Source organism: Nannospalax galili, unplaced genomic scaffold, assembly GCF_000622305.1.
Source record: "Nannospalax galili isolate Female #2095 unplaced genomic scaffold, S.galili_v1.0 scaffold32, whole genome shotgun sequence".
Classification (NCBI taxonomy): Eukaryota; Metazoa; Chordata; class Mammalia; order Rodentia; family Spalacidae; genus Nannospalax; species Nannospalax galili.
Genome location: NW_008335297.1, coordinates 8,411,524 through 8,426,239, shown reverse-complemented (window position 1 = coordinate 8,426,239; position 14,716 = coordinate 8,411,524). Strand labels below are relative to the sequence as shown.

Below are 14,716 nucleotides of genomic sequence, written 5' to 3'. Positions count from 1 at the left end.
GAATCCCTGGGGCTGATTGTCAGTCAATCCAATGAATTGATTACCTTGAGGTTTAATGACAGACCCCATCTCAAAAACTAAGGTGGAGAATTAAGATACCACATATATATGTGTGCATACAGCCAACACACACACGCACACAGAGAAAGAACAGGAAGAGTGGAATGATCCTATCATTGGACACACAGTGGCTCTGCATCCTGTGGGTGAGGGAGGAGCTGTATCAGATGATCCACAGAGCAAGGCCCAGGAGAGTAGACATGCCAACATCTATGATCTAGTAGCAGGAGAAACTTTGATTCTGGAGGAAAGCCACAAGAAGGTCCCTCTATGCTTTGCGTACACTTAGAAGCCTTTGTAACCCACAAATTCAAAGTCTCTTTGGCCGAGTGGGGCATCCCCTAAAGTTATCAGGCTGAGACTTATAGGAAACAACACTTCATTAAGCTCTGTGTTGCCTGGTACTTATCAACCAAAACATTTTATACCATTTTCCTCCTGTTCATATTATAAAGGTAAGATGACTTTTCAGGGGCAGTTTCAAATATGTAATGAGGTGGCCTTGCTGAAATACTAGGTTAGCACAGCCCTTGTCCAATGCTCATTCTTTCCTCAAGATGGTAGCTGGGATCTCTCAGACTTTTTCTGAACATTTTGATGTATATACCGTGATAACCTTTCATCCTGCTGTTGAGAGGTGTAAGACAGTAGTGAACTACAGGACTGAGCATCTACCTCAGCACCCCAACAGGGGACCAGAGGTAGCCCTAAGCTCATTTAAGGGAAATAAATGACACAAATATTTCTTAAACTCTAGAATTCAAAGAGCAATATTTGTTCTTGCAGAAGCACGATCTTCAAGTATAAGTTTAAGAATTCCTTTTACCCCATCCTGCATTCGTATGCACAGATCCTCCATCCTCCAAATTTTAAAAACATTTATAGACATTTCTAGAAAATCATTTCAGATTCTATTCTATTTAAAGAAAGTTTCTAGGTTACACCTACAATGCCATTAAAATATTATACAATAAATAAGTTCAGGGTAATTATCAGAGGTTCTGGGGTATTTTAGCTGAGTCAGTCACCACATGTGGGTTTAACCCTCTTACTTCTTTATAATGTCATTAGGTAAATCACTAAGTTTCTAGCTTTGGTTTCCTTTAAGGCACATTCTTCCTGCTCAATCTCTACCACATCCTGCAGTGTATCAGAGCAATTCAACCACAACCATAGTGGGACATACTCCCCAAACCACTTGCCCTGTGCCCTGCTGTGTCTCTCCTTCTGACTTTGTTCTCCAAAGTCTCTCTACCCTACCTCCTGATGGTGGAGCCCCTAGGCATTTCTTGGACTTTCTTAGTCCTGTCAGACACAAAGGATCTAAAGACCCTCAGGACGCCTGCAACAACAAACAAGCCACAGCCTTATAGCCACCAGGATCTTCTCCTTAAACTTTTCAGAGAAGGTTGAGGGGAGAGGGAGAAATGATCATAGGTACCTGGAAATTGCCACAGGGGATAGTCTTGTCAAGAAGTACAGTGAACCAGATGTTAAGGCAAAAAACTAGGGTGAAAAAAAGCAATCATTCTATTCGGGAGAGGCACCCTGCAGAAAAACGGCTGTCTCTAGGCTCTAGGGAGAAGGTGCCATGCAGTGCAGAGCCGGCTACTCATCAGAGAAAAGCAAGTTTCGAAGTCAGAACAGAGAGCGGATAGGGTGGTTGCCAAAATCCCTTATTCCTAAGTACATAACACACACTTGTGTTTAAAGACAGGCATTCCATTTTTATAACTAGCATATCAAATCTGCAAGACAACTTGCAGCTTGGTGATAGGGATTGAAGTAAACCCATCACATTGGTTATTTTTCTTGCTGCTAAGACAAAATACGTGGCAAAGGCAATTTACGGAAGGGCGAGTTTATTTTGGATCACAGTCCATCATGGCTGGAAGTCATGGCAGGAGGAGCAAGAGGCAGCTGGTCACAGCAGAGATGAACACTGCAGTCAGAAAGCAGAGATGAACACTGGTGCTCGGCTTGCTTTCTCCTTTTCATTCAGTTTGAGCCTTCAGCCCGTGGGATAGTACCACCCACATTTAGGGGGAGTCTTCCTGCTTCAAGTAGAACCCAGTCTAGAAACTCCTTCACAGATATGCTCAGAGGTTTGTCTCCTAGGTGATTCTGATCCTGTCAACTTGATAATTACATAATCATCACACTTAATTAAAAATGTGTTGAATCAAGCAATAAAGGGATTATAGTGGAGTGATGCTAATTCAAAGTTGTAACTGAAAGTTTCCTAGACCTGTGAAGCCATCTGCTCTAGTTATGCATGAAGCTGCAGGTCTCGTGAAGCTAGGCGGTCACAAAGGAGTGGAAAATAAAGTGTTGGTTGACCTTCTCACACCCAGTGGGGGAGGGGGCATCTAATCAAAGACAATGATTGAAAAGTGAAAGGAGGACAGAGGAAATTATCATAGAGCAGTAGAAATTGGGGTAAGACAATAGTAAATTAGGGAGGAGGAGGGAGAGGAGGAGGATGTTGGCACCATGTCTCAACAAAATTCATTCTTCATTCATGTCACTCTCTTAGTAAAGAGGCATGTTCCTTTCCCCACTGTTTGAGGTCAGGAATGAGGGGTCTGTGCCAGAGCTTTGGGGACATGGAAAGTAGGAATTTTTAAGTATGGTCCAGCTTGGGATCAGCATTAGGCTGCCTGTCCTAAGTCAGTCTACAGACAACAGTCCACTAAGAACTGAAGTCACTGCCGAAAGAGGCAGGACGCTCAACATCCAGTCCTCGTCACATCTCCTCCTGCAAAGGCCTGTGAGACAAGGGCATCATTGCCTCCATTTTCTTCAGAAAAGAAAACTTGTCTTTCCCAGAGAAAAATACTAAATACTTTGTTCAGAAATCTGTGCTAACACTAAGGCATGTACCCACACAATCGATGACAGAGTTCAACATTTGAGTGCTGAACAACAGATTAAAATTATAAATTTTGGCTGGGCACAGTGGCATGTGCCGTTAATCCCAGCATTCAGGAGGCAGAGGCAGGTAGATCTCTGTGAGACGGAGGCCCAACTGGTCTATGTATAGAGTTACAGGCCAACTGGGGTGAGAGGGAGACCCTACCACAAAAAAATAAGCAACAAATATTGTCAGATTTGAGAAATGCAATGAGAGGATGGGAGGGAAGAGAGAAGATAATAGTGTCTAAGGAGGGGGGACTGGAGAGACAGTGCAGTGGCTAAAAATGCTTGCTGCTTAGTCATGAGGACCAGAGTCTGGAAGGGAGCTATGTTCACCACTTTAGCACCAATGCCACGCTGAGGACCAGAGTTTGGATCCCGTCACCCACATAACAAGCTAGGTATCTTGCATTCTGACCTCCACACCCAAAGGTACACATACAAAAATAAATAGAAAAAAGGGGGGAAAGGAAGGTATAAAGGGATAAGTAGGCCATTAAAGAAGAATATCTAATATCTATGCCTGAAACTTTCAAATGGGCAATGAGAATTAGGAGGGGAAAGGAGGGAGGGAAGGACAGAGGGGAGGACAGAGGGAGAGAGGGAGGGAAAGAATATCAAACTGAATTTGGATAGGCAGATTTCCATGAGCTTGGATTTTATAAGAGGAAAGTCAAGTACAGTTAAGTGGAAGGAAACCACATTATTTAAGAAAAAAATTACACATACTAACAAATTCATAGGGCAGGCCCTCAATCTTCAAATGCTCAACCCCGCCGTGGAAGCCAGACACTGACTTTTCTTCCAAGCCACATGAACCATGAGAAACAGAACCATCCGTAACTTTCAAGTTTCACAGCTGTTTCTCACTCTGTGTCAGGGCTTTACTGAAAGCACAGATGAGATTTGAATGAAGCATGTTAAGGATGTGTATCAGGAGTGACTGTTTCAAGTGCACACACAAGATACTGACTAGACAAGAATACTAAAAATACCTCTGAAGGGCGCTATATGGTGGGTGCATTTATGAAATGCAGTATTGCCGTGTGAGCAGAAATGGAGCCGGTAAAGTCAGCGTGGCAGTTGCAGTTTTTCCTACAGTTCCCTTAGCCTTGATTATTAGCATCAAGACCATATCCTCAGGAAAGCCATACAATCTGACCATGAGATAAGGAGATTCACAATAATTAACCCAAACTGTAGGGATGTGGTTTAAAAGGTGAGAAGCCATGAAATGATCCTTTTATCTTCTTTGAAAGCAAACACTGGTTCTATTCCAAACACAAACAGCACAGTTCAATCTCCGCCACCTCCCTCTTTGTAACTGTCAGTGACAGAGATTTGCAGCTCCAGTGCTGGGCAGTGCCTGGTCCCCTTTTGGTTTGATGGGTTACTCTCAAAGCCTTACAGGATCAAGAGAAGCAAACTTGTAAATGAATTGCTCTGGGATTTCTGTCTGATTTATGCATTTTCTTTTATTTCATTTTTGCATTGAAAACATTACATTTCTGTTTCCTTATAGAGTAGTGTATCAAGAGCCTGTGTATGGCAATAAATTGCTACAGGTATGACTTCCTGACTGATGGAGAAAACACTCATCACTGGTCGTGGGTTTGCTGTGAAATCCTTACTAACAAGTTGATTCTCGGGAGGGAAAAAAATGTTCTCTAACACAGATGGAAGCCTTGACTGAATTTTCCAGTTTTAATTAGATATGGTCACCCTGATGTCTTCTGATCTGTCCACAGTGGGGAGGGGACACTTCCTCCCAAATTATCAACACCATACCCTTGGACTTGGCTAGATTGTGAATTTGCTAAATTAGAGGTCTAGTGTGGCTACTAATTTCTTGACATCTTAAATTTTTTAAAAAATTATAATAGGAAAGGACTCGAAAGATGGCTGAGCAGGTCAAAGGGCTTGCCCTATAGGCCTGAGAATGGGAGTTCAATACATAGAGCCCGTGGTGGAAGGAGAGAGCTGACTCCTGAAAACTGTCCTCTGACCTCTACATACAAGATGTGGCAGTTGCACACCCCCACCGCCCCCCCCCCACATCATACATATATAAACACACAATAATAAATTCTTGACTTAAAACTTGTCTGGACTTCATATAAATTCAGTGGAGAGAGAGAATTCCTAGGCTAGAGAGATGGCTCAGTGAGTAAGGTGCTTACCTTGCAAACATGAGAATCCAAGGTTTGAATCCCCAAGAACCCACGTAAAACTAGACATGACAGTCCATGCCTGTAATCCCAGCATTGCTACAGGAGATGGAGGCAGAGACAGGTGAACCTCTGGAAACTCTCAGGAAGGATAGCCTGATACACAGTGACAAACAACAATAAACCCTTTCACAAAGAAGACATAAGGCAAGGACCAACACAACCCTGAGGTTGTCGTCTGACATCCGCACTCTCACCATGGCACATGTGTGTTTGTGTGGCACACAGACACACAGAGATTAATAAAAATTACAGGACTTCTTAGAACCAATTATATGGATAATTTTTACTAGGTTCTTGGAATACACTCAGATTTTTGAATCAAAAACCTCATACTTCAGCCCGAAGACTCAGCATAGCTAGCACCTCATATAACTGTCCCTGGTTTCATTACAGCTAGTTAGAAATTTATCACACCTGTTGCTTTAACCAAATTTCATACTGCTGAAGAAACTCCAAATGAGTGAATTTGTAAGAAGGAAAAATAAAACATCGACACATCCATTCCTGGAAGAGTCTTCAAACATGGTCTATAGCTAACATTAAAACTGTCAGGCAAGGTGAGAGATGATGGCACACAAGTCTGTCATCAGCCTTGAGAGTCCGGGGCTAGAAGATTACTAGTTCAAGGACTACCTGGAGTGGAGTGTGTTGAAGACTAGCCTAGAAAAGTTAATGAGATCCTATCTCAAAAAGAAGTCAAAAGATGGCTCAGGATGTAGCTCTGTGATAGATCACTTACCTACCATGTATAATGCCCTGGGTTCAATCCCCAGCCCCACCCCCCACATACATGAGTATTCTTAATGAGCTGAATATATAAAACTGTGTTGCACTTTTCTTTCTCTTTTGTCAAGGAAAATTCTCATCACTCATGCTTAGTTTTGTCACAAGGTTTGGGAGGACCAAGTGCAACAAGAACAGGGTCTGCAGATTACCACAGCACTATACAAAAGCTCTATGCTCAGCAGGCTGTGAAATACAGAGTGATAAAATTGATCAGAGGCACCTGCTGGAAAAGCAAATTAAAGCAATTTGTGTGTTTTGATCATTTTACAGTGTGCACACACACTGACTTAATACAGAATTCTGTTATTGCTGTAATATGGATTTCACATGGATGATAACAATCAAAACTAGCAAAAACAACAAAATAATATGGGGGATCCTCTGTCACCCCACTTGTGTAATGCACGGATCACTTCGATTCATATTGTCTAGTACTATAGTCACTGACCCAATGTAGTTAGTCACGTTTAAATAAAATGGACTAGGACTGGGGGTGACTCTGTTTCGTAAAGTGCTTGCTTTGCAAGGTTGAAGACATGAGTTCCATCTCCACAGCCCAGGCTGAAAAAAAAAAAGGCCATGGATGGTGGCAGGCATGTTTGCAATGTGAGAGCCAGAGCCAGAACTGGGGAGGCAGAGTCAGAAAGATCCCTTGTGCTTGCTAGAAGAGCCTCCTTGACAAGTCCTAAGACTACTGAGAGATCCTAGACTCAGACTGCATCAGAGAAAGAAAAAAAAAAACGTTGCACAACACCTGAGGATGGATAACCCGAGGTTGATCTTTGGCCTGCACATACACAAACGTCTATACGATACATACAAATCAATAAATGAAATAAATTAACCTGGTCTGGTGGTGCATGACTATAATAATCAGGCATTTGGAAGGTAGAGATGGGGGAATCACTAGTTCAAAGCTTACCTGGCTTACAGAGTGAGTTCATGGCCAACCTGGGCAACTTAATAAGACACAGTCACTAAATAAAAAAAAGTTAAAAAAAAAAAAAAAAGATGGCAGTTGGGGAAATAAGTTTGTGCTTGGTTAACAAGCATGCACAAGCCCAGGGTTCCATCTCTACTACCACACACTATGTTAACTAGATAAAAGCAAATCAATTAATAAAAACCAAGTAAGTTAAAACTTCATTCAGTTGCAACACCCATATTTCCATTGATAAGAAAACACCTATTAGCTACCATGTTGGACAGGGTACTGGTAGAACAATACTGCAGCCATGAAATCAACTGATCAAGGTCAAATTCATCACCTCCCTTGCTCTAAAGCTAGCAGCAAGCTATGATATTGACTCCAGAATATTCGCTGGAGCTGGAGAGATGGCAGAGCAGTTAAGAGTCCTGGTTGCTCTTCCAGAGGACCCAAGTTCACTTCCCAGCAGCCACATCTGCTAGCTCACAACCACCAGTACTCTAGCTGTAGGGGATCCAGCTCCTCCTTTCGGCCAGCACACACATGCCATACATTCACAAACACACATACATACACATGAATAAAAAATAAACCTTAAAAAAACTTGGCTGGTGATGTGACTCAGTTGGTAGAGTGCTTGCCTACCATGCACGAAGTCCCGGGTTCAGCCTTCAGGACCCAATAAAGCAGCTGTGGGGAAACACACCCATAATCCCAGCACCTGAGAAGTAGAAACAGGGTGATCCTAAATTCAAGGTAAATCTGTTATATACCAACTTGAGGCCCAATTGGGCCACATTTGACCCTGCCTCAAAAAGCAAAACTAAACAGAATACTTATGAGCAAAATTGTAAGAAAATAAACCTCAGGATAATGACCACTTGCATCCATTGGGCATAGACATGTATATCTTCCCAGTGGCCACATCAGAAGTCAATATTACAGAACGGAGATCATTTCCAAACCATCAGAGATGACATGACTTCCTGTGCAAAAGCAGCACAGGTCTGCATGTCTGCATTTTATGTTCCCTTGATAAATATCACCCCTGTGGGCAGTGAAGCTCACTTTAGTTATTTTCTGTTTGCACTGGAGCCCTGCTTCCCATTTATCAGACTCCCTGCTGCTCTCATGGTGGATACATCTGCAGAAGTTGAGAGAAAGATGCCGAGTCTGAGCCAAGAGGGTTTGCAAAGCGGACACAGCTTGAACTAGATTCAGCCACCACTCCGAATTTACTTGAAAAATATGAATACCTATGCAAGTAGCTCTTTTTGTTCTGGGAGACACACGCACTTCAAAGTTTTCATCCAGTTGCTGCTGATACCTCATAGCCATCAGGTAGTCAGTTCTAACCCCTTCCTACCTCATTAAGTTGCATCCTCACACCCGTACATCTGTATGATCCGGATATATCATAAAAGCCAAGACAATGGGCAAGCAGATGAAAAGACCAGCTCTAGAAAACCGGTGACCTAATTCCTCCTCAGCCCATCATTCTACCTCCTGAGTTCAGTGCCAGTCAGACACCTGCTTTGTTTTTATGACTCCTCAGCGCATTTAATGAGTTCCCCCATTCCTCATTAGAGAACATGGTATTTGGAACACCAGGTGGTGTCTAGCTAAGACCTTTCGTTTATTTATTTATTTTTCCTAAGGAAGATTTTTTACTACTGGCTCCAAATTATTGGTGATTATCTGTCAAGATGTCTTGGATATGTCTTTACCAAGGCTGATTCAAAGAATAAGCTTATTCAGAGAAAAGCTAGCTTTCCTGAGTTGTAATGTGCATGGCAGATCTCACTCTGAAAGTTAGCAAAAAGGGCTGGGAGGAACCATCGGCAGAGTTTACCTTTAAAGTTGCCTTTGTCACCTTACCTCTGTTTTCACCCACTGCTCAGCCTCATCTCTGTTTAGAAGGGCCATTGTACGATGCATGCCCAACTTGCCCCTCCTGTTAGCTGCCCTCCGACTCGCCATTCTATCCTGAGTTGTCCCCTCATGGAGAAGGTGAGACTCAGTCCCTCAGAGGATTATGTGGCTCTGCATTCTCAGCAGAACCCAATAGCCCCCTTGTTATCTCTGGGAACTGGATCCTATTTGTTAATTGTGCTGAGATCATTCCATGGTGGCTGACATGTCGCTGTGGTCTGTGGTGCAGGAAGCTGCCATTTTCTCAGTGTGATAATCAATGCTCCACTGCACACAATTCCTCTTCAATATGCCCATTTGCTCATCCTCCTTGCTTAATTGAACAATGGCAATTACGGTACACAGAACTAAATGTTAATTATTTTCCTTTTCAGATTTTTTTCTCTTAATGATTGTATTTACAAATTGGAAGACTTTATCATATTTTCCTCCCACACCAAATTCTCCATCTGAGCCATTGTGACAAATAGCAGTGTGATATTTTTACTCACAAAGAATTTTTGACAAGTGTTCACCATCTACTTTTGTAATAATTATGGAACATTTAGAAAGCTAAAGCAAGGCTTCAAAAGTATCAGTGGTTAAATGACTTTATACACCGTTCCTAAGAAACTGTCAAAGACTGGTCTAATTTCTATAATACAAAGCAGAAGAGTGTTTACTTGCTCTTATAAGGAAATAATCAAAGATCTTTTAAATAAAACTTAATATTTGGTAAGTGATGGTAAAGAATGGTCAGTTCTGAAAATCTGGAAAGTTCAGCAAAGTAGGAAGAATATTTAATCCCTACCCTGAAGCAATCGCCATTAACACTTAGGTATGTTTCCTTCCAGGGGCAGCTGGGTTCTTTCTTTAGACCTCTGCTTAGGACTGCTAACCTTTAACACACAGCCAGGGCCAGTATTCAACCCTTCCTCTCTTCGGTGTTTTGTACTTCTGCTCTGATTCTCAGCTTTCATTAACCTCGACCTTAGATCAGTAGACGTGGGTAACTGCTTTACTGCTTTTCTGGTGTGGGCTCATCGCCACTGGGTGTCCTGAGCTGGGCTTCTCCGCATTCCTAAGTCCCACCTCTCTTTGCATTTCAGGGTGGTTATGCTGCATATCGCTATGCCCAGCCTACCCCTACCACTGCCGCTGCCTACAGTGACAGGTAAGGTCTTCTTTCTTATGTTTGATAACTTCTTGAAAATTAACTTGGTGGAGATTCTTACCCAGTCTTGCCTGAAGAATGCATGACTACTCAGGAGGAAGCCCCTGAGAGTTAGGTCCCCTGGTGAAGTTACTCACAGGCCACATGGAGAGAGGATGGATGCTTAAACCTAGTTCCACCTGAATGCCTCACCCTCTCTGCTACAACACACACACACACACACACACACACACACACACACACACACACAATGTCTTTGTGCCATACAGCTTTTTCTCAGATATTTTTATTCCCATATCCATATATCTTCTACATGCAAGTCTACACACCCACATGCACACACACACAGACCCCTTCTCATGGCCTTCTACATAAGAAGCCATATATGGCTTCATGTAATTCACAGGAAGAAAGCCAGATGGTAAGTCAGCAGGTCTATCTTCTTTCCCTTATGATACCCAGAAAGGTATCCCATCCACTGCATTGAATTCAGAGTAAATGGACAGGCAGTACATCTGGCTTTCACAGGGAGATGTGTTCTTTTTGGTCATGCCCAGTGTCCAATATATACCTGTCCAATCCTAAAAGTATAAGTCAACTTTTATTTGCACTGCGCACCTCACATGAAGACAAGCAACTGAAGGGACAGAGGTGTTTGAGAAGTGCAGAATTCCGAATGGGTGTGTATGAATGCCTTGATTCCCCAGGCTTTGGAGACATGTTCGTTTCTGAAACAGTGAGTCATGGCTATTTCTATATAGGTGCCTCAGGGAGTGGCCAGGGGGGAGGGAGTAAACCACCCAACCACCCAACCGAAAATGTGTGTGTTCCCATATTGAATGCGACTTCCTGGCTCTGTTCTCTGAGGACACCATTGTGAATGTTCAGGTGCTCTGCATGCACGAATGTCCTGAAGGGTGCTTATTTTCGTGATGACTCTTTTCATTTAAAGATATCTTTATGAATAAAATGATAATGGTAACAATTTGCATGTGTGGCTGAGGCATGCTGGGTCAGACAGGTAAGCAGGCGATGTGCGTGACTCGTGAACGAAAAATGTCAGGAGACACTGGTCTCCCACCTGGCTTGTGGCGATCCACTTCCTCCTCTCACGGTTTGCTGTGGTGCGCTTTTCCGGCAGCTCCATTTCATTCCTTTCAAGATGGGTTGTTAGCTCTCTGTAGCTGCAGAACTCTTCCAGTCTCGTAAGGCGAAGGAAATCTCTGAATTTGAAATGCTGTACTGAGAAATCCCCATGCATAGACTTGTCACTGAAGACTCTTTGGCCAGATAGAGTTGAATTCACTGTCTGGTCCATGCACATATTATTACTGCTTTCTCAAGCACAGCCATTACAGGTTCTCCAAGCCATAGAGAGCCTTCAAAGAAATCCAAACCATTGGCAAGACATAGATATACACACATTATTCTTGTACCCAATCACGAGTTGCCAAGATCCAAGATGCTTCATGTAAATTGTTATCTTCAGAATCCTTTGACACTTGATTAAGAAAATTGAGAGGGTCAATAAGGCTAATAAAAATGACAATCTTGAAATACTTGAGATCATTCTCCAAATGAAAAGGCTTAAAAGTTATTAAATTCCACACACTGAAGATCCACATGGTCTCAATTGTAATGCGGCTCGGCTACAGCCCTTAATTATTTTTATGAAAATATCTCTAGATGCTAAATTCTCAAACGCCCACTTTGTATGTAATTATAATCATAGTAACTTTAGCCTGCTGTATAATTATAATCTTAAACAGATTTATTTCTTTGAATGTTTATCTTGCTTCTCCTCAGTAGAAGTACATCTAGCCCCAAGTTGAAAAGAGGTTAATTACAAAGATAGACTTTAAATCGCCTTCTTCAGTAAGACTAATTTAGACACTTGATAAAAATAAACAATGTTTAATAGTATGCTTCGATAGAATTACTGGAGAGCTCCATGTCCACTTGCATTCATCTAAAATTCAGTTACAATGTGCTGCATTTGGAATACCATGTATGTAAATATATGTATAAAATCTGCAATTTTAATTTTATTACTGTTTCTCATTGGGAATGCATCCTACTGAAAAAAATTGCCCTCCTTCTTGGATTGGTAAATCTTTAATAGCTCTGCAATTCCCAGTTTAGTATAACAGTTTCAGTTGAAGAAACCAACTAACTATATTCTTTTCCATATAATTGGCCTCTTGCTGTTTATTAGATATCTGCACATCCAGTCTTCTACATTGCTGGGGAAATTGATTACTAGCTCTATTTAACTTTATTGTAAGCAGGATACTTGTCACCTATGGATTATTCATTGAGGTAAATTCTCAGATGTATGTGAACTACCAGAAAACTGTCTCTAAAATGCCATTTCTGATTTGATCACTAGTAAATGGTGAAAACTTCTTTTATTCTTAGTCAATCCAGACAAGCAGGTGAGGAAGGTTCTCTTATTAAGACACATTTGGGGAGAATGTGAAGTTATCAGAACAGCTTTTGAAGCTCTATTAAAGATGCCCAGATCTAGAATTTATTTCAGGGCAACAGTATGATAAATTTATTTTTCACGATCTCAAAGCTTAGCATCGGTAGTGATAGACTCTCACTTCCCCCTCTCTGGAAGCCAGACAGGAGACAAAAATCGGAAGGGAAATCAGCAGGAATGGAGTGTTGGGAAATTCTCCCTGACTGTCAATTTGATCAGAAGAAACACGGCAACAACCCTTCCCTGTAATCATGAGCTTCACTACTCAGAGGTTTGGAAAGTGAAAGAAGTTTGATAGCCCCACCACTCCCCACTCCCAGCAACCACCAGGACCCCACACACAATTGGTAGAATTATACCTTTTCTCAGTACAAATTAAGCCCTCAGCAAATTAAAGATTCAGGGACCTTCTGAAAAATATTGAACTGCAGTAACCTCAGCACTGCCTGCAAGGTCTTTAATGGGCACTTGCAGCTTCCTGCCTATCATCTTCCTGGTTAAATGATCACATGCTGATGGTCTCTGAGCCGCCTGAGGAGTCTGAATGTTGACCTCCAGAATGAAGACCATCTGGTATGGGCAGAGCTTTTCCCAAATGAGAAAGACTGAGTTGAAAGCAGGTAACATCACAGCCTCACTGATGTATCAAATGGGGATAGGTGAACATCTTTTCTTGGCATTTATGTAAACAATCAACTCACCAATCCTTTGTTATTCTCACTTTGATGTAAGGGAAGCCAGCTGTCCAAAGTCTCTAGGAGATTGTTTTCTGAGCTTGAACCAATCAGAGCATGGCGGTGGGGCCTGTGATGGTCATTGCATGCCACTCGGTGTTGCTGATGTGTCTGTGGTATGCACTGGGTTGAACAGGTCCATCACATTAGCTCCATGAATGGCTTGCTTGGATTAAGCCTGGGGTGCAGGTCTCTCTTTTATTGATTGGCTCTTGGTTTTGTTGTGTATTATGGCTTGGTTCTTGTTGCATCTTTTGGCTGTCCAACTGGGAGGTGGGAAGAGGGGAGGGTGCCCTGTTCAACGAACTGTGCCACTCATTTTGGGGTGAATAGAGGTAATATTTTGGGGTGAATATGTATATAGCTTTGATGAAACTATCTGACTAGGGAAACAAACCCCCGCTCACGCTTGTCCTGCTTGCTAACACTCTAACACTTTCTAAGGACCCATGCATGAAAATGTCTCTCCATGCTACAGAGGAGATGGCTAGACACAGGTGAAAAAGACAGGGGAGCATTTTTACTGTGAAGTTCCACCATAATATAATTCTGCCAGGGACCATTTCTTCTGTCACTTTAAATGTACATTTTTCTTTCAAGTTCATACAGTATATTTTTAAAGATAAAGTAGTACATGATATGGAAAATTGAAACATAGCAGTTTCTCACTTAGAAAAGAAAGTTTCTATCAAGTTCTGGTAGATAAATACGATGCACTCACTGGAAATTTAGTATTACTAGTTGACACTTTTAAGAGCTTTGTAGATGTTAAGATTGATTTTTATCAAATATTTTTTATCCTAAATATATTTTCTTATTTACATTGAGGATTGAGTTTTTATAATGTAAAAATACATTATTAGGTAACCAAGAAAAATTGCTCTACAAACATACATAGAATGAAGCATTCATAATTACATAATGGTATCTTTTGGATAGAGTTGCTTATCGAAAGTAAACTAAAACTATAGAACATGCACTTCCTATAAAAACCTAAAAATGCACCTGACAGGAAGGACGATAGCACCAGGCCACACAGGCATCCAGAGACAAAGTAGAGAACTGCAGGCTGTGGGGATTTTGCTTTTATTTTGTCCCACTTTCTTTCTGCAACCATAATGTTTTGTTGTCAACATAACATTAGAAGGCATCTTATGAAACTCCTGGTTTTTGTGTGACAAGAAAAAAATGGTGTAATATTGGCAATTCCCTATAAGCACAGCCTAACATAAACCCTAACAAAGTCTTGTTCTGTTATATACATAACCCACCCACCTGCCATCAACCTATGCCTTAGGGATTCGCAAGGGACTTACAAAAGTATCAAGAGAAATCCTACAGTAAGGAAGCCAGGACTTGTGAAGTTCAAGCAGTCGTATGGTACATGCTAAGCATCATTCAAATCTGATACTCATAACCTATGAATTAGAAGGTCCATTTCAGAGACAAATAGGTGAATTCCTTCTTCGTAAGCTTAATAGGTATAAGGAG

At 41.7% G+C, this 14,716-nt stretch overlaps 1 protein-coding gene across 18 annotated transcripts in view; it reads left to right on the top strand.

Annotated features, from left to right (window-relative positions):
• The window catches only part of Rbfox1 (RNA binding fox-1 homolog 1), a 383,510-nt gene that overhangs the window by 337,988 nt on the left and 30,806 nt on the right, over positions 1-14,716 (top strand). For 15 of the 18 annotated variants that reach the window (XM_008829975.2, XM_008829968.2, XM_008829960.2 and 12 more), the window contains one exon: positions 9,942-10,006. In XM_008829975.2, the coding sequence (XP_008828197.1) occupies positions 9,942-10,006 (65 nt within the window). Of the gene's footprint in view, positions 1-4,498; positions 4,542-9,941; positions 10,007-14,716 lie in introns of all 18 variants that reach the window. The other 3 variants (XM_008829963.1, XM_008829974.2, XM_008829969.2) reach the window with 1 other exon arrangement.